The 19,148-nt window shown below is 36.2% G+C and overlaps 1 protein-coding gene across 1 annotated transcript; it reads left to right on the top strand.

Annotated features, from left to right (window-relative positions):
- Window positions 1-2,213: 2,213 nt before the first annotated feature.
- On the top strand, window positions 2,214-15,731 carry LOC148944582 (uncharacterized). The gene is made up of 3 exons (XM_089099661.1): window positions 2,214-2,713; window positions 10,446-10,704; window positions 12,725-15,731. Exons 1-3 carry the CDS (start codon window positions 2,345-2,347, stop codon window positions 13,243-13,245), a joined length of 1,149 nt encoding a protein of 382 aa, XP_088955787.1. The 5' UTR covers window positions 2,214-2,344; the 3' UTR covers window positions 13,246-15,731.
- The last annotated feature ends 3,417 nt before the right edge of the window (window positions 15,732-19,148 follow it).

Here is a 19,148-nt window from a genome sequence, read left to right as displayed (position 1 = left end):
CAGTTGAAAAAACTTGTTTTTTATTTAATTTATATATTCTAAGGCTATATTTAGTCGTGAGGGGAGCTGGGACGCAATTACGCGTTGGCAATTACTATATTTGGAAAGAGCGTTGGATGGCGAATCGAATAGTATGTATATCTTTCAGCTAGCGAATTAATTGAAAATTTGTTAAATTTACCGCAAAAACGTCTGCCACAAAAGCCTTAAAAACCTTGGTATCCCTGAAAGCTTAAACCCTGTAAAAATATTAAAACATCAGATCCCACCTTAAATTTAGGGCATTGCAATTTAAGTTGGAAACTGCGGGCGAAGCGAGAAGCCAATTTTGAGCTTCTAATCAGCGCTAGTTCAAACTTATTCATGGGTGCCAGGGGTTGAGTTGCGTCAAACAGTGATTGACTTAAATGGGGTTGAGGTAAAATAGGGTTGAGTTACATGAAGGTTGAATTAATCTGGGGGTTTAGCTAAACGGGAGTCGAGTTCTACGTGGATTGAGTTAAATGGAGTTGAGCTGAATGACGGTTGAATTGCACGAGGATTAAGTTTATTAGAGGGTTGGGTTACATGGGGCCTGAGTTGCATTAGGTTTACTTAAACGGGTGTTGAGTTAGGTTTTATAGTATTAAATAAATGAATTGAATTGGGTCAAGTTCAGTCAAACAGGGGCTGATTTAAATGGAAGTTGAGTTACATGAAGGTTGACTTACATGAGCGTTGAGGTAAGCCAGGATTTAGTTAAACCAGAGTCAAGTTGTATAGGGGTTCAGTTAAATGGAGTTGAGTTGAATAACGTTTGAATTGCGCGGGGATTTAGTTGAATCAGGGTTGAGTTCCATGGGGGGTTGAGTTGATTTGGGTTGACTCTGATGGTAGTTGAGTTAAACGGGGTTTAGTTTGAGCCAAACAGGGATTGATTTAAACGGGGCTTGACTTACATGAGGGTTGAGTTAAGGGGGTTTAGTCAAATGGTGGTTGAGTTAAATAAATTTGACTTAAATGACGGTCTAATTGCACGGGGATTGAGTAAAACAGGTGTTGAGTAGAAAAAGGGTTCAATTGAACGAGGATTCATTTAAATGGGTCGAGTTCAACGGGGATTGAGTTACACTCATATGCATGTGATTTATAGGGAAGCTAAATGGATCAAAGAAGTAAAACCTATATCTGATAATCCACACACAAAATAAACCAGTAACATTGTGTCAAACATTTCGTGGTAACGGAGTGTAAGCAAGAAGCGACCCGGCTTAACAAAGAAATATAATTTTAGCAAAAAAAATGATGATTCTTTATTTTCAGTACCTAAGTTAAAAAAAAAGATATTTTTCTTGCTTGCTCGCCTTATGAATTAGCATGTTTTTTTGTTTTTTTTTTTTTCTTTCTTTTTTTTCTGTGGGCTACTTATGGATTTCTCTGCTCCTAAGAGAACATCCTGTTTTTTTGGGTACGGTTTTGTGTTTTGAGCAAAGCATTGGTTTTTAAAAATTTCTGCAGATACAGGAAAATATCACGAGTACGCTTCTCTAAGTAAGTTTTGTAAATATATCTTTCGTAATATGCGAAGCAATAGTTCTTGTTCGTTTTAAGTTTCAACTTCGTTCTTCACTTCCATAAGAAAAACTCTTGTTTTTTATTAGATTTATCTATGATTATATAACCAAAATTGGTACAATTGTGTTATACCCACTCTTTTATAATCTCAAACTCAAGACGCGTTGAAGAAACCCGTTTTTACGGCATGATTCAACACACTGCTGTAGATGTATAGCGTGGTTTTAATTGCGTATACGATATTTAAAGTGTTGTTTTTGGTTATTTTTTTTTTTTGGGGGGGGGCGGTAACCTACCCTAGGTTACGTATTTAATACATGCTATGCTTTGCCCCTCCCCCCCCCCCTAATGTGCAAATATATAGCCCAAATTTGTTTCTAAACTATTCTATATTCATCCTATTTTATTTCATTGGCATTAACCAAACTAGCAGTAAATAAACGAGTGGGTATAACGCAAAAGTACCCCACAATTTTACAACCTTCATTATGGTACAACTGAAATAAATTAAGCAAAAGCAAGAATTTATGGGTCGGTCTCAACACAGAACTCAAATGACTAGCAACTTTTAAAACAGGTTTTCGAATGCCGCTATTCAACGTTAAGTAAATAGGCCTACAGTATATAAAAGTTGTCAGTCTAGGTCTATGTTGCTGCCCTGTCATAGAAAATTACGTGTTACTGACGAAGTCTTATGCTTTTATTTTGAAAGGTCAGTGACGTATCTTTATTGTAAAGTACCCTGCATAGACAAAGCTATTTTTGATTTTGTGCAATTTTATGCAGTGAAATGTCACAGGATTTTATACAAACAATGAAAAGTTTGAAACAATTTAGTATATCCAAGAACGTAAAGACCTTATATCTTATTATTACATGCGGTATTTTGTTTATTTATTTGTTAAAAGTTCAGAGAACACAGGACATAACTATGTGTTTATCTTTTGAGAAAATGGTGGCAGAAAAGGTTAATATGGATGATGAGTGCCTTGTCAATTATGTAAAGAGCAGAAGACTTTGCTATCCGTCAACGTTGCAATATAATTTAACAACTCGGACTGATGATGTGAGGCCGTTAAATTCGTTTCAAAGTTACTTGCTTGATAAAGACGCTCCCTGGATTGAAGCCCTTATTGCAGTAGAAACTTTTGTGCCAAAGGTAGGTAATAATGTTAGTAGTAAAGCATCTTTAAGCTAACTTGGATATGTCTGGTTACTTGGATACTTATTTGAGAAACGCTTAGAGACAGACAAGGATAAAGAGGGGGGGGGAGGGAACTGTGTCCCCTTTCAGTACTTTTAAGTTGTTGACTGGTATTTAAAATATCTTATGTTTTTAACTAACTCACCTATTTTTTTGTTTTTTTAATCAGTCGTACGTCCTGAAATCCATTAAAGTGTACGAGCCTGAATAAGGACCTTCAGTGGTCAAAGTGTAAAATTTTATGGTAATTGTTAGTTAGGTAAATATCTACCAAATCATATTATTGAATTACGCATAAAGTGAATATAGCACACGATGCCTTTTTTTATGCTGATTACGAATATAACAATCATTTCTATCGGAAATGAATTTCAGCCGTCCCCCCCCTATATATGCCAATTCAGGGTATATAGTTCTACATTAGGGGGGGGGGCAAATTTTGTTTCTGATGTAAATGGGAAGTAAGTTTAAACTTCTTGATATGACGTAAAACCGTCATATCAAGAACTCACGTTATTGATATGAGTAAAACCGGTTTTTCTCTCTGCATTCGGAGATAATAAGGTTAGTCTCAGTGAGATAAACAACTATACACGTATATTTCAATTAAATATTTAATATATGGAGCTATCTAGGTACTTAATTTAATATGCTTTGGGCGATCTGCTTTCCATAATTCTCTGTTGTTGTTTCCATAATTTTGTTTTTAAGGTACGATACTTTATTCATATTTTTATACATCGTATTATGATTACTTACTTACTTTTTACTTTCGGCGGGAACCAGACGATGAACTGTCCTGCCCGGCACCAAAGGATCTTGGGATGACTTCCGACGACCACTTGGACCTGTCGGCTGCAGCTTCTCCGGCGATCTTCAGCCAGTCTTTGTCCCATCTCCGACCGTGTCTCCTGAATCCTCCCCACGGTTCCAGGTCCTCCTTGAATTTTTGCCACATGTTCTTATTTTGTCCTCCTGACTTACGTTTCCATGAGGGGACTGGTTTGCAAAAAAGGAAGTCCTGACATATCGTGCCTTCAGGACGATGCAATGTGTTGTCGAGGAGCTTCAGGTGACGTGTTTTAAGGATAAATGATAGCTCTTCTGATTGGCCGCAGCGACTCACACAGCGATTACTTCACTATTGGAAATCCTGTCCCATCTCTTAATGCGGAGGATGTAACGAAGGCAGCGGTGGTCAAACTCATCCAAAGTTCTCGCATCTTCAGTCTTGATCGGCCATGTCTCGCAAGCATCTAGTAAACACTCCCCAGGCTTTTGCTATGCGGGCAGAGATATCCCTTTCAGCTCCGCCATCTGGTGTTATGATAGAGCCAAGATACTTGAATTCCTCAACGCTTTCTATTGGCTCACCGTCGAGGGTAACTTGGCGAGGAGCAGCTTGGTTGAGAGCCAATACTTTAATCTTTGCGCTGCTGATGGCCAGTCCGATGCACTTTGAGACCTCATTGGTATCGTCGATCATGCCTTGTAAGCTGTCGGCGGTAGTTTCCAGCTCAGCAACGTCGTCTGCGAAGTCCAGATCTGTCAGGGGCTGGAGGAAACCAGCTATTTGTCCGAAGACTATTCCGCTGTGGTTTCTCATTGCATTATACAAGATCCAGTCTATCGCGTAGTTGAATAATATAGGCGAAAGGGGGCATCCCTGCTTTACCCCAAACTCCACTGGAAACTTAGGGGTGTCATTGCCAAAAACACGGACGCAAGTCTCAGGGTCCTTATACGCACTTCAGAGTATCTCAATGAGCTCCTGTGGCGCCCCGTCTTTAGCTATAATTCTCCATAGCTCCTCTCTGATGAGAGAGTCAAAGGCAACTGCAAAGTCAATAAAGGCGATGAGAAGGGGTGGATGAAACCTGCTGTATTGCTGAAGGATGAGGCGAATCGTCAATATCTGTTCTGGACAGCCTCTGCCTGGTCTGAAGCCTGCTTTTTCAGGACGGGTTAACTTGTCACGTGCGTCTTTGAATCGATTCAAAAGAATGACGCAGAAGATCTTCATGGCATGGTCGATCAGGGAGATACCTCTATAGTTTCCGCAAATGGCATTATCTCCTTTTTTGTATAGCGGAACGAGGGCTAATACTTTCCAGTCTTTTGGGAAGGTCTTTGTTGTCCACACCTGGAAAAAAAGGTCGGTTAGGCGGCATAGTAGAGTTGATGAGGACTTGAACATATCAGAAGGGATCCCATCCTTTCCAGGAGTGTTATTGTTTTTCATGCACTTCAGCGCTTTGTGTACGTCCGCAATACTTGGCGGATCGAGGTTTATTGCGTAGGGCTCTCTAGCAGCACTCGAGAAGGCAGGTAGATCGCACGGGGGTTTGACAGGGTTCAGTAGCTCAGAAAAATGCTCTCGCCAGCGTTCCATGCGTCCTTCTTCTGTTCGGATGAGTTCTCCGGACTTATCTTTCAGTGTGTCAACCATTACAGGAGCTTTTCCTGTCGCTTCTTTCAGTAGTTTGAACATTTTCCTGCTGTTGTGGCTCCTGGACGCTTGTTCCAACTCATTCGCCAGATCTGACCAGTACTGTTCTCTGTCCTGTTTCAGTGACTGTTTAACTGCTTTGCGGGCTACTTTTAAGGGGTCTTTTGCACCTCCCACGAGGGGTCGCTTCTTCTCACTAGTTCTATGGTGTGGTCAGAGATCCAGGCTCGCTGTTTTTGTTTTGTGTGGCCAAGCACCTCCTCAGCTACGTCATGTGTCGCAATTTATATCTGCGCCCATTCTTCATCGACGAGTGAGACACGATTAAAGGCATCTAACCGGTTGCTTAGCTTTAACTCGAAGTCGGCTTTGATTTCCGGGTATCTTAGTTTCGAAACATCGAAGCGCTTCCCTGCCTTCTGTCGCTTCTGCGTATTATGATTATCGTAACTTCACTTCTTGAGTGTGGTCCGGATAACAAACAAGTACCGTTTGTACAAAAAGTATTATTGGGATGGAGGAGAAGAAAACGTAGCTCTGTTGGTTTGAGACAGCTTGGTGATGCAGTAAGTTGATAGTAGTAGTGTTAGTATTATTCTTATCCTTGTTTCTTTTCATCCAAAGAATTTGACTTACTAATTCAAAGAATCGGAGGTCGAACCGTGGACATGCAAGTTTGATCTACTCACTAAACCGAGACTTAAGAAAATTCAAAATGAAGATGTGTTGCTGGTATCATTCTAATGCACCAAACCTTAAATTGATGAGGTGCTGGAAAAATTGACATGGTTCAATTAAAAAATTGAATGGAGAAGCCTAGTCGTAATAAGAAACCTAAAGGCGACACGGTCGATCATGAATATAAAACTAAAGAAAAATTCTAGCAAATAAAAAAGGGTACTGGTGCGTTATATGATCGTTTTTATATACTAATGAGAGACGAAACCCGTCAGACTGGTTATTTTCAAGAGACCGCTATAGATAAATGTGATGCAAAGCGTAGTTTTCATTGCGTTTATGATATTTAAACTGTTGTTTTTTGGGGGTATAGGGAGGGGGGGAGGTACCTAGGTTAGGTTACGTATTTAAAATATGCTATGCTTTACCCCCCCCCCCTAATGTGCAAATACATAGCCCAAATTTGTTTTTAAACTATTATATATATACATCCTATTTTATTTTATTTCATTAGCATTAACCAAAGTTGACTTCTTTAGAAGTGTCGTTATTATGCACCAGTACCGAAATTTTTTAGGAAAGAAAAAAGCTTGTGGCCTGTGAAACAGACAAGAAAAAACAAACAAGAGTACGCTTGTGTCAAGCCAAAGAGCCTTCAGAAAGACATGAAAGCCAACAAACAGAAACAGCAAGAAAACTCAAAGAAGTGGAATAAAATAAGAAGAGCATAAGCTAAAAACCTGGGCAATCTTTCTGTGAGATTCCCTTTTTGAACTAGCTACGATAACACCAGAAAAGCTATGCCATTCTATTCACTCTTCACCACTCTTTTCAAAATATCAATTAGCCACTGTGATGATTGCATACCAGTCTCCTCCATTCCTTACCTCCTAATGCCTAGACTTAGCACTAAGCTATATGCTAATGCTTGCTAATTTTGATAGTATTCTTTTTTACTTATTTCTCATCAACAGTAGTATAATAATGTCAGATAATTCCGATACTAGAACCCTTTATTTTACAAGTCTTATTATTCGTGACACAGCGTCAACGCTGGCACTACCATTTGCATAAAGGCAGTCGCTGCTGTCTGTATTTCGGTTCTATGACCACCAGTGGCAGCACTGATGCCACTAATGTAAGCATTGCAGGGACCACGGTCTCTAGCAACTCCAAATACTATCTTCCCAACCCTAACAAGGTCCGGGGAAAATAATCAAATAGCGATCATAGAAAATATAACTCCCATTTATCGACCAGTGCCTTAAATCCTACACAAAAACTAAATCAACTGAAAAACTACCATGATGAACTCCTGAGACGAACTAACTGAAAAAATATATGTACGCATAAAATATCAACTCGCCCCCTTGGCCAATCAGTGCAGACCCTAGCCAATCAGCCCGATGGAACCCCAAACTAAATTTAGAGTATCCATAAATTACGGTATCAAGAGGTCAGGATTATGTTAGCCCGTGCGATAAATCACACAGAATATTGATACAAAGCTAATATATTTTATCATGTATATTTGAAAGTAGGCTAATTTCAAGAGCAAATATATTACCTTATACATATATAGGTTCCTTATAGGTTTATTCTTGAAACTTTTTTCCCTATGATTTTCTTTTGTGGTAAATTAATGTAAAATATGTTCAGTAATCTTAAATGTATTGCAAACCTTGTGTTTATTTTCTAGTTTTTAATTTTAATTTTTAATTGAATTATAATTTTTAACAATGAAACGTATATCACTAGCCTTATCTACTTTCAAGTGTTGCTGGGCTATATTCGATTTTGATGCATCGATAGGTAGGATAGAATATTAATATTGAATCTTAATATTGAATCCAAAACAATATTGAAAAATTACAATAAGTAAACATTTCCCTTTTTATTGAAAAGGGAAATAAAGTACCCTTTTCAATAAAAAGTACAAGGCACTTTATTTTCAACTAATATAAATGTTTAGCATTAAAAATGTATTTCTTCATTCCCTGAACAGTAAGTCAAGATTTTTCAGAAAATTGTTCTGCCTTGACTTTTCTTTTAGCACGTTAAGTCAAACGTGTGAGGTAAATTCTTATGCAGACCCACGAGCAGACTTCCTGTTGAGTCGGATTATTATTGACAACAAAGAAAATTAAATGTAAATTTCAATTTGTCAATGCAACTGAAAGCTTTCAAGGTAAGTGGTTTAATAAGCGAATTCATGCCTAGTCCATGTTCCTTGATTTCATTTGACTAAATCCTTTATATTTTTCAGCTGCAACTAACAAACATACAAATTTTTCAATTGAGGCTAATGTTGATCCGCTATTATTCTTACTTATTAGATAATTTTACTTGCTTACGGGATGGAGGCTTCCAAGACCCCTCCACCTTAATACTAAGGTCTCCAGGTTTTAGGACTTCGTTTAATTATTTTTTTTATATTTCCCCCCATTTGCTTATTTTTTGTTGTTTTACCCATGCCGATAAATCCCGGCTTACATGCCTTACAATATTCGTCACAGCAGTGCAAATACCAGCAAACAATTGCCATTACTTTATGCAGAAGAGAGGGGCAGGGCTTCCATGCATGGAAAATCCAGACATTGCTTACCATGACTTTCAACGTTTTTTTATTTAAAAAATGATGTCTAAATAGGTGTCTATTACACAGTCAAAGTTAAAGATGGTACCACTATTAATAGTAGTACCATCAACACTGCCAAGTTGCAAAGCCAGTTGCACCACCAAGCCACCTGAGACCTGAGACCAACACAGACTCACTCTCGATCTGAATAATAATGTGTGCATCCCACAGTACACATATACAGATATATGTACTGTGGTGCATCCACACCAAACGTAAAAATAAGTGATGTGTGTTTGAAAATTCTGAAAATTCGGCTATTTTCAAAGTTGGATTGAGTATTAAAAGGGGGGTGCGGTTTTTTTTTCTTTTTTTTTTTGCAATCCATGCATATCAAAAAGTTCGTGGTAACGAACTGTAAGTAAGGAGTAACTCGGGCCAAAAGTAACCAAAACTCTATAAAACATTTTGATAGAAATTGGATTTCAATATAATTCGCTTTTTATGCTGATTCCAAATATAAAAAAAATTATGAAGCTCAATATTACTAATCAAAAGCAACGAGCCTGAGAAAATCTTCTTGATTTTTTTAACCAGGAGAGGAAGGCCCCCAAAAGGTCAAGCAATCTCAATGATAATTGTACCATCAGATTCAGTATATTAAAAAATTCTACTGTAGAGGTTTCAAGCTTGATTCTACAAAAATGTAGAATTTTGCATTGTTTTCCAGAAGAAAGATGACGAATGCGTGTTTATTTATTCATTTTTTCCCCAGGGGTGATTATATCGAACCAGTAGTCTTAGAAGACCAGGAGAATAATAATTCAAACGGAAATTAAATGTTCTAGCATCTAGTGCCATTTTAAGTGGCCAAAAAGATAAGAGGGCAACTAGCCTCTTTCATTTGGAGGGGATTTCAGCGGGAGTATTTTTCAACAGGGGGGGGGGGTTGGTTCTATCTCCAGGAAATTTCCATGGGGAGAGACAGTTTAAGGGGAAAATTGTCCGTGGAGAAAGGGGGGGGGTAAATCTTCTGGGGAAATTTTCAGCAAGAAAGAAATTCCCGGGTCGAACTTTCCATGGGGGGGGGGGATATTACGTGGGAGGAATTTTAACAAAATTATTTTTCACCGGAGAAAATTTTCATGGGGGGAATCTTCCGGGCGTAATTTTCCAGGGAGGAAATTTTCCAGCGTGATTTGAAAACCGATCAGAAATTAAATTAAAAACAAAGTTTTTTCGATTGAGAGCAAGGAGCAATATTTGAACTTAAAACGAACAGAAATTGTTCCGTACACGAGGGGGGCTATCCCTCTTCAATCCTTTGCTCGTTGTGCGAGAAATTTTTTAAGCTTTATAAAGGCTTCTTATTCCAATGCAATGGCCCTTGTGTTTCAGCAGTTGTTCTTAAAGAGTTTTGATAGGAAGTTAAATTTTAGCGTAAAGAGCGAGGAGTTGAGGAGGGAGCACCTTTCGTCGTTTACGGAAAATTTTCTGTTCGTTTTAAGGTTTTGTTTTGTTCCTGACTTTCAGTAAAGAAAAAACTTATTATTTTATTTTATTCGGCTTGAAGGTATCACCATGTAGCCATTGCTTCTGAAGCTTTAAAAGAAGCAAAATTTCTCACAAAAATTGAAAATAAACCTATAACAATTCCAACTGTCTTATCTTAGTGTTAAGTATCTTGTGACCAACACACCCAGAAAAGCTTATGACCCCAACTCCCGCATTTAAGAGCATCATTTTTACCAGTATGTGAGGATATTTTTTTCTGTTACCAAACAATTTTTGCAAACGATACTAATTTAGTTTTAAGATTATTAATTTTATCGACCCCCCCCCCCTAAAACTCTTTCGTGTCGGAAGAGACCAAGCCAAATCTCAACGTACGCCGGAAAGAAACAACTTTTGACCCTCTAAAGGTTAGAGTCTAAACTTAATATCTCTACGATATAGATCTCAAACAGATTTTCATATTCCAGAGAGGACGGAGACATTTCTTGGAATGTGGCGCGCTAGATGGTGTAACATTCTCCACAACACTACACCTAGAAAGATTTTTGAATTGGACTGGCATACTTATAGAACCAGATGATCGCTTTTACTCTGACTTAGAGCATGTCCATCGGAGAGCCTATGGGATTCATGCCTGCGCAAGTCGTGACCCCTATCCGTCAGTGGAACTTTTTAAGCCATCCCCTATTTATATTCCTTGGACAATAGATGGACGTAATGTTACAAGTAAGTTAAAGAGTAATAAATATGATGAGTTTGTAAGAAATTTACAAGAATAGTCAAGCTGTTTATGGTAATAAGAAGTAAGTAAAGGGGAAAACAAAGTATAAATGCAATAGAATACGGTATCGACATTCTGTTTTTGTTTTTTTTTGTTAGGTTTAGCATTGAATCTTCTTTCTGCTGCCTTGTTCTTTTCTCTCTCTCTTTGCGCATAGCTTTTTGACTCGTGTCCTTAAATAAATAAATAAACATGTTACCGATGATACGGTTTAGATAATGATTTTACCTTCAGGCCGTTATTGGAGACCCAGAGACAGTCGGTTGTATGGCCTGAAATCGTCTTTTTTTTTTCTTGACTAAATTGGATTCTTTTTTTTTCATTCTTTTCAAGCATTCGAATTTTAACCTGTTAAGAATCCATAAAGACAAAAAATAGATGCTATTTCAGGTTTTTCTGGAAAAAAACAGTGCTTGGTATATTTTGTAAGCATTATGGAGTCAAATTAAGGCTTTTCAAAGCAATCCAAATCAAATCAATCTTTTTCAAGTACTTCTTTTATTCTTTAATTCGCAAAAACATTCTTTACAGTGGCCTGTTGCAAAATTTTTCCATTTACCCGGTGTTTTTGTGAACAAAAACATTATTTCAGCGAAATTTACCAATAATTGATTGAAATTAGTTTTTATGGCTAGAATTACTCTTTTGTAGAAGTTTTTTTAATTATAATCATTATTTTTAGCAATAATCTTTACTTTTGTATCAAACTTGAAATACTTTTCCGATTTTCTGATTCATCTTGAAGGTTACCATCAGTTAAAATTTCAAACCAGAGTTTGTGGAAAGATCTATTCAGTAATTTTGTAATATTTTATGTAGCTAGGGCTTGATTTTTTCTGCCTCCATCAAAAGCTCCCGAGTTTTAATCCTTAAACGGAATAGGTTATGCTCGTCAATAGTTCTTCTTTCTTAAAATTGATGGCAAAAAAGCCTTGGGGGATTTAGTTTACATCATTCTGCATCAGGGGCATAATTTGCTATGGGGCAGGAGGGCAACTGCCCTCCCAGACCTCAGTTTCCCCTCCCCGTACCTACGTTTTCCCCCCATCCCTCAGCTAAAATTTGGTTTTTCCAAAAAACGTGTCAAAACTAAGATAAGCCTGCATAATTCAAGTATCTACTGAAAGGGGTAAGTTTTCTTTAGTATATCTTTACCTTTTTTTAGTATATGGCTTATTTTTTTAGTTTTCACTGTCATTTTTACTTGAGAAAATTGGGAAAACTTACTTTGGGAAAATTGGCTCCCACTTTAGCCCCCCCCCCCCTTTCAACAATTTTGACGAAATTACGCCACTGTTCTGCATTAGTGTTTCGGCGGTTTTACAGCTCACCATCTAGTTTACAAGAGCTTCGGAAAATATTCATATTCAGCTACGTTGAAAAAAATAAAGGTATGAAAAAAATTCTATGAAATGAAACTTTCAGTTTAATAGGTTAGTGGCGTATAAAGAAAATGGTGCTATATAATTTACTTTGAGCGGGAAAAAACCTAGCAGCTCTTAAACGATGCGATATTTGCTGAGCCAATAACCACACATGACGACTAAATCTAAGTTCTAGCCGGAGACTGTATGTTTGTTAAGCGATAACTTTTTAAGTCTGCCAAGAAAAATCCTTCATCTAAAAAGATTACAAATACTACAATTTTATAATAAAAATGCATAAATATTTGTAAACAGCCTGTTAAATTTATGCATAAATGAGATGAATAGACATCTTATTTAATTTACAAAATGCTGCCGGCTAGAGAACAGAATTTTTCAACTCTGATCCGAAATAGAAGCGAACTCAGTATTTACCTAATGAAGGACATTTTCTTCACTGAACGACGTAAAATTAAGCTGAGGAAGCAAAATTTGACTCCAAGTAAGAAATAGCTTTACTCTACAGCGGAAAATGTATATCAAATGTTCGAACTTTTCACAGGAAATATTTACCATAGTTAATAGCAATTTTTTTTCATAGACGTTAATCCAGGAGGTGGGTACCTCGTAAGTGGACACAAAGAGGAACCATATGCTAGTGACGTCGATTCAATCAAAGTTGAATGTGTACCTATATACACAGCCATAATAGCAGCCAATACTACTAGAATTGACTTATTTGTACTGGATATAGAGGGCGTTGAGCTCGATGTATTGAAAACACTACCATTTGAAAAAGTCGATGCAGCCGTGTTTATGATAGAAATGGCTGGCAAGTCTAAAGAAGAAAAGAAAAGGATTCGTACGTTTTTTCAATCCAAAGGATATACTTTTTATGATTCATTTCAAGGTGGATTGCATCCAGGGGATGACATTTTTATCAAAAATAAATACTATAAGGGTGAGGAAGATATGGCAAAGTTAAAAAATTTGACTCATAAAGATATTTTTAAGATAATAACAGGAAGAAAAGAGGAAGATATACATTCAAAAGATCTTGAGTTATATATTGAGGCAGCAGACCCATTTTATGGTCGTTTAGTAACTAAAAAGGATATGTAAATTTTTTTTTATGTGTATAGAGCTTTAATGTAATATAAGCAAATTACTCTTTGTGCTAAGTCCCCCAGGCTGAAACCTTAAGTTAGATGTCGAAGAATTTTCAAGAGTGACGTAAAGATGTTGTGAGATTTTTTTCGACTTCTTTTGTTTGTATATCATGGCTATTTATTTTATAAGAAAGACGTTTAAGAAATAACTAGGCCTCCTTTCAAGGCTTGCTCAAGGCCTTTTTGGTCTCTATGTAGTGGGAAAACTTAAGTAGTGAAAGTATTTTTGTATATATAGTTTTTAGTATCTTTGTGTATATGTATGTATATATAGTTTTTGACACTAAAAAAAGGAGAAACATAACTGCTTGTCATGCACAAAAGTAATTTCCCTTGTTTCTCCAAATAGGGAACTGTAATTGTTCTAAGTGGGATTTTCAATTATGGAGATTCCAATGGTGTGGTTTTCATTGTGGTATCTCTGGCCGTTGTCTCAAATTTCTATAAATTTGTTTTTGCAATAAGTTTCGAAAATTAATATTAATAAAAATAATATTTAACATTCCTGAATCAGCTTTAAATGGCAGTTCTTCTTCACTTGACAGTTTTTTTTTTCAAAACATATTTTTGAATCTCCGGTTACTATGGGGTAGAGTTCGTTCTTTACTAGGCTGCAGCAGATGCTGCAGCCATGATAGCTGAACTTTCTTAATTCCTTGGAAATCACCCATAAAAATTTGTGTATGGTCACCAGTGGCTCATTGTACATAGTACACCACGTGCATTATGGTGTCATACACTATGTGCTATATCCATGTATTAAGGCGCACTGGAAATACCTAACTGTTTGTTGAGGATTCAAAGATTCTTTAAATATAAAACTAATAATTTAAATTCGTTCACTAAGTATTTTAATTTGTTATTTTATTGCTTGAGAGTGCTTATGGTTTGAGTATTTGCTGCTTTGATGTTACCAGATTAAATGATGAATGTGGTTACTTTTAAAATGGCACTATGCACGAATAAAAATTTTGCCGTAAAGCTTGATATGTTAATTATTTTTAATTACCAAAAGTTTAAGTGGGATATAAAATAAAAGCAATATCTAAATTGCATCTTACAGCAATAAGACCCAATGTTCCTTCAGTAAGCCTTTAAGTAGTTTGACCTGCAAATATTGCCATCTTTGATTGTAGACTTGAAAAATTTGGTAACAGGGCACAATATTACCTGCGTCAAATTCTGTCTTACATGGGAAAGAGGGACGAGGGAAGTAGCTAAGAAGGAAGTAGAAAGTCTATGCAACATAGATCCAGTTTGGGCACTAGTCCAGTGCACAAAGGGGAGTTTGAAACCGGGGGAAAAATTTATACGCATGGACTTGATATCAAAAGACGCTGAAATGGAAAACTTTCCTTTTATATTTTTTAAAGAAAAAGATTGACTGAAAGAAGGAAAATTACCTTTGGTGGATTGTCGAGCTCCAACTTAAAGAGCTTCAAATATCCTGATGCTTTTTACAAGCCATACTTTTGTGGTACAGAATCTGAAAGGGCTCTTGCTAGTTCCCTCGCAGTTACTAAGGTTTAGCAGCTTGTGACTAAAACTTATAGCTGAACTTATCCCCTCACAAAACTTTTCTGAAAAAGCTAATACTCTCTTATGTTTGAAAAAAGTTAACTATAGACCGCTTAGCTTATGGGTTTTGTTTAAAAATCTATACAAATTTCAATTAAGGAAATATGTGCTACAGACTTTTAAAGCCTCTAAAAAGTTACAGCAAGGTTAATCTTCCAATATGAAAAAAAATTGGCAGGGTAGTCCCTTGAAAACCGGTGTGGAAAAAAAACCTGTTTGAAAAACTGAGTGGAGTTAGAGAATTGATTTCTCAACAATCGATTTGAGTTTTGTTAGTTGTTCAAAAATTTGTTCCATGTACACTAGCTTATCTTTTAGTTATTTTGTCATTGGGTAGACTAACAAATATCAGGTTTAACATCTCATAAGGAGTTTTTCAACCTAAAATTTCTGTAATTTTTTGATTGTTTTTCAACCATTGTGTGATTATTAGACATTCAAATCTTCCAGATTCAAAGGAATGCGTGGATTTGAATAATTTGGAATTTTCGCGTCTCTATGGCAGGATTTCCCAAAGTTCGCGGAACTAAGGTTCAAAAATTTCTAATAAAGAGCATAAATAAGATTTTTCTTTGTTTCTCATAATATCCATTGTGTGATTATTAGACATTCAAATCTTCCAGAATCAAAGGAACGTTTGGATTTGAATAATTTGAATTTTTTGCGGCTCTATGGCAGGATGTCCCAAAGTTCGCAGAACTAGGGTTTGAAACTTTTTAATAAAGAGATTAAATTGGATTTCTCTGTGTTTCCAATATCATATTCAGAATCTTTTTAGACATACAAAGCACGGTAAAAGCAGTTTTGTTATCAAGAGCTTCAACTTCCAATTATTTCTGCGTGAAAAATGGAAATATAAGGAAAAAAAGAAAAACAATAAGACATGAAGTACATATTTATAGATGCGTGAAAAACAATTAGAAACACTGGTCGAAAAGGCTTGTAATAGATTAAATTTAAGTCTCAGTTTGACGAGAAATACAACATAAGACCTATTGAGTTATTGTTGCCGATCTTCTTGGCCCATACTAGAAAAAAAATAACCTCTTCTGAAAATGATTATAAATAAGATGATGATGGTAAGTAGTTATGTACAAAAAGCTTTTGGAGTTTGGAACCGTAAACCGTTGAAAGACAAAGTCGGTAAAAGGCCAAATCTTTCTTCCTCTGACAACGACACAACTATGCGATTCCATAATCTCGAAAAAGTTCTAGCTTTTCGCAGATTAAAAATTTCGTGTATCAACTGTAGTTTCCATCTCAGTTTTCAAGTCGGCCATCTGGTTTTCAAGTCAAGTCGCAGATTCGCAGAAAAGAGGCTCTTGGCAGATTAAAGTTTGTGTATCAACTGTAGTTTCCATATGAGTTTTCAAGTCAGCTATGAAGGAGAAAGTATGGGCTATTGGACAAGAAACATGTTTTATTGGCTCTGGCTCGTCAAAAAGAGGAAATTTGAATGGATCATATTTGCAGCGGCAGCTGCAACCTAGTAAAGAGCGAAGTAACCAAAAGTTAAAAAACGCGTTTAGAAAAAAACTGCCCAGTGAAAAAAATCTCCATCTGACACTGCTTCAGGAATGGTAACTATCATTTCAGTTCTTATTAAAAATAAAAGTTTATTGGGAAAATATATTTGTGGTTATGGCTCATTAGAAACTGTTTCTCACATCTACGTTCTTTTAATAAATTGAACCCACTGCAAATGCCAAGAGGCGCAAAATGGCACATTATGTGCCATTTTTCATGGGCTCGGACTAGCGGGCTACAAAAACATCGTAGACAGATGTTTAATAGCTCACATTAGAGCTATTTTTCATATCTACGTATTATTTATAAATTCTACCACCTGCAACTGCCAAATGACACTATTAATGCCATGTCCAAAGTGGAAAAGCTAGGGGCTAGTGGACTGCCAGAGCTTCTTAGAGTGATGTTTAATGGCTAATTTGAAAGCTATTGCTCATATCGACGTGATTTAAATCAGTTATGCCATTCGTAGCTTCCAAATAGCACACAAAATATAAATAATAGCACAAGAAACCTTTTGCGCCACATCTTAAGTTGAGAATCTTCGAAGTATAAAACGTTGCCATTGTAATAATTATGTTCCAAAACCCTTAACTGGAGATTTACAAGGGACTCTTTCTGCATACTCCCCTTCACAGCACCTTTAGTAAGTCTTACTAGTCTGTTGGGAGAATTTACTATAAACTCTTTAACACTGTCAGAATCAAAAGTCAAAAACCGTGTTTAGGAAAAAACTGCCTAGTGGAAAGAAATGGCCACCTGACACTGATTGAGGGACGGTGACTATTATTTTGGTTCGTCTTAAAACTAAGAGTTTTTTGCAGAAACAAACTTACGATGGTGTCGAAAAAAGCCTGAAAACGATCATTAATGGTGTCAGACCAAAGCGATAAAGGTACCATTGGAATTACCAGGGTTGAAAACCTTTTACGGAGAAATTGCAGTCCACCTCCTTGAATAACAAAGAAAATGCCTTTTTCCTTGTTGTAGCACTTATGCGTCTCCCGGTTTTTTTTCGCAGGGCTTGGGGGTGACCTGAACATCACAGAGAGATGTAAAATATCTCATTCAAACTGACATTAAATTTGTTAGTGTCATTTTGATGTGACAAAAAATATTGGCGGGCAACTAGTCCCCCTTCCCTCCCTGAAGGTCCCCTTCCCCCAAAGTCATCCAATCACACTTTTGAGATAGTCATTTTGTTCAACATAGTTCAAAGGTCAAATATCTTAGGTTTTGGTGATGATACGACCCTCCATACTCCCTGGAGAAAGGGTTGCACACTGTATCGATATCGGGCGTATTTATATCACGCGTATCGGCCTGAGTGTGTTGTTATTGGGCGTATTGGTATCGCATGCGTCTATACAGATGTTTAATAGCTCATATAAAAGATATTGCTCATATCTACGTGAGTGGCGTAATTTCGTCAAAATCCTAAGGGGTGGGGGCAAAGTTGGATACAATTTTTCCAAATCAAGTGAAAATGATAGTGAAAATGGAAAAATGAGCCATATATTACCATAGAGGGGGCAAAGATATACCATAGAGGGGGCAAAGATATACCATAGAGGCAAAGATATACTAAAGAAAACTGACCTGTTTCTCTGAATGCCTGAATTATGAAGGCTTATCTCAGTTTTGACAAGATTTTTTTTGCAGAAACAAAATTTCAGCCGGGGGGCAAAATGAGGTCTGGGGGGGGGGGGCAAACTTGGGTCTGATGGGGGAAGTTGCCCCCCTGCCCCATATTAATTACACCCTTTCTATGCCTTTCTTATAAACTCCACCATCACCCATTAAAAACACACAGAAAATTGGTAGCATTAGTCTGTGCAATCTTGAAAGAAAAGTTACTGGTACTTATGTATTATACAAACACGCTCAAGAAGGGCTGTTAGGTTAATCATAATGAAAGATGCCATAACATGATGAAAATATAATACTTTATATTATATGGTATGAGCTGTTGGTATCAGGATACAATTGAACTGGCTTTGAAATTTGTTACTTTCCAAAAATGCGTAAAAAAATGATTGAGAAATGGATCCGAAAGGATGTCACAAAAAAAATTTGATTTTCCAAAAAAATGCTAAGGCTGGATCTAAAATAAATATTCACATTAGAATACACATAAAGCAAAAAGTGTTACATATATAGTAAAAAGAAACATTAAATCTTGTAAAAGTTTATTACTCTTAATTACTTTCCTCTCTTTTCACTCTCAGTACACTATGCTAATTAAATAGAAACGTTATTTTTTTTGCTGGCGATTTCTTTCATCTTCGTTTTCAAACTTAATACTTAACGGATTATTTCACAATAAAAACATTTATACGTTGACTCGAAGTCAAACATTTATATATAACATTAAATCACTAGTTAAAATATAGAGTAAATAAAAACATAGTATATACACAAGCATTGTGTAATAACTTACACAAGTATTTTTAAGTCGCAAAACTAGATAGAAAATTCAACTACTGGTTAAAATTTAGAGCATTTGAAAAAATAAAACACGGTAAAGACTAGCATTGGAATTAATTCCAATTAGTGTTTTGTTAATTGTTTATAAAGTATTAATGTATAATAATTCTTGAATGATACAAAAAGCAAAATAAAAAAAAAAAATTACTAAACATATTAATTCACTATATTTACATGGATAGTTTAGGTTATATATATATATATATATATATATATATATATATATATATATATATATATATATATATATATATATATATATAT

This window comes from Artemia sp. Qi Xiang Cuo, chromosome 14, assembly GCF_049724085.1.
Source record: "Artemia sp. Qi Xiang Cuo chromosome 14, ASM4972408v1, whole genome shotgun sequence".
Classification (NCBI taxonomy): domain Eukaryota; kingdom Metazoa; phylum Arthropoda; class Branchiopoda; order Anostraca; family Artemiidae; genus Artemia; species Artemia sp. Qi Xiang Cuo.
Note: the sequence above shows the minus strand (reverse complement) of the source record. Positions and strands in the feature narration are given on the sequence as shown.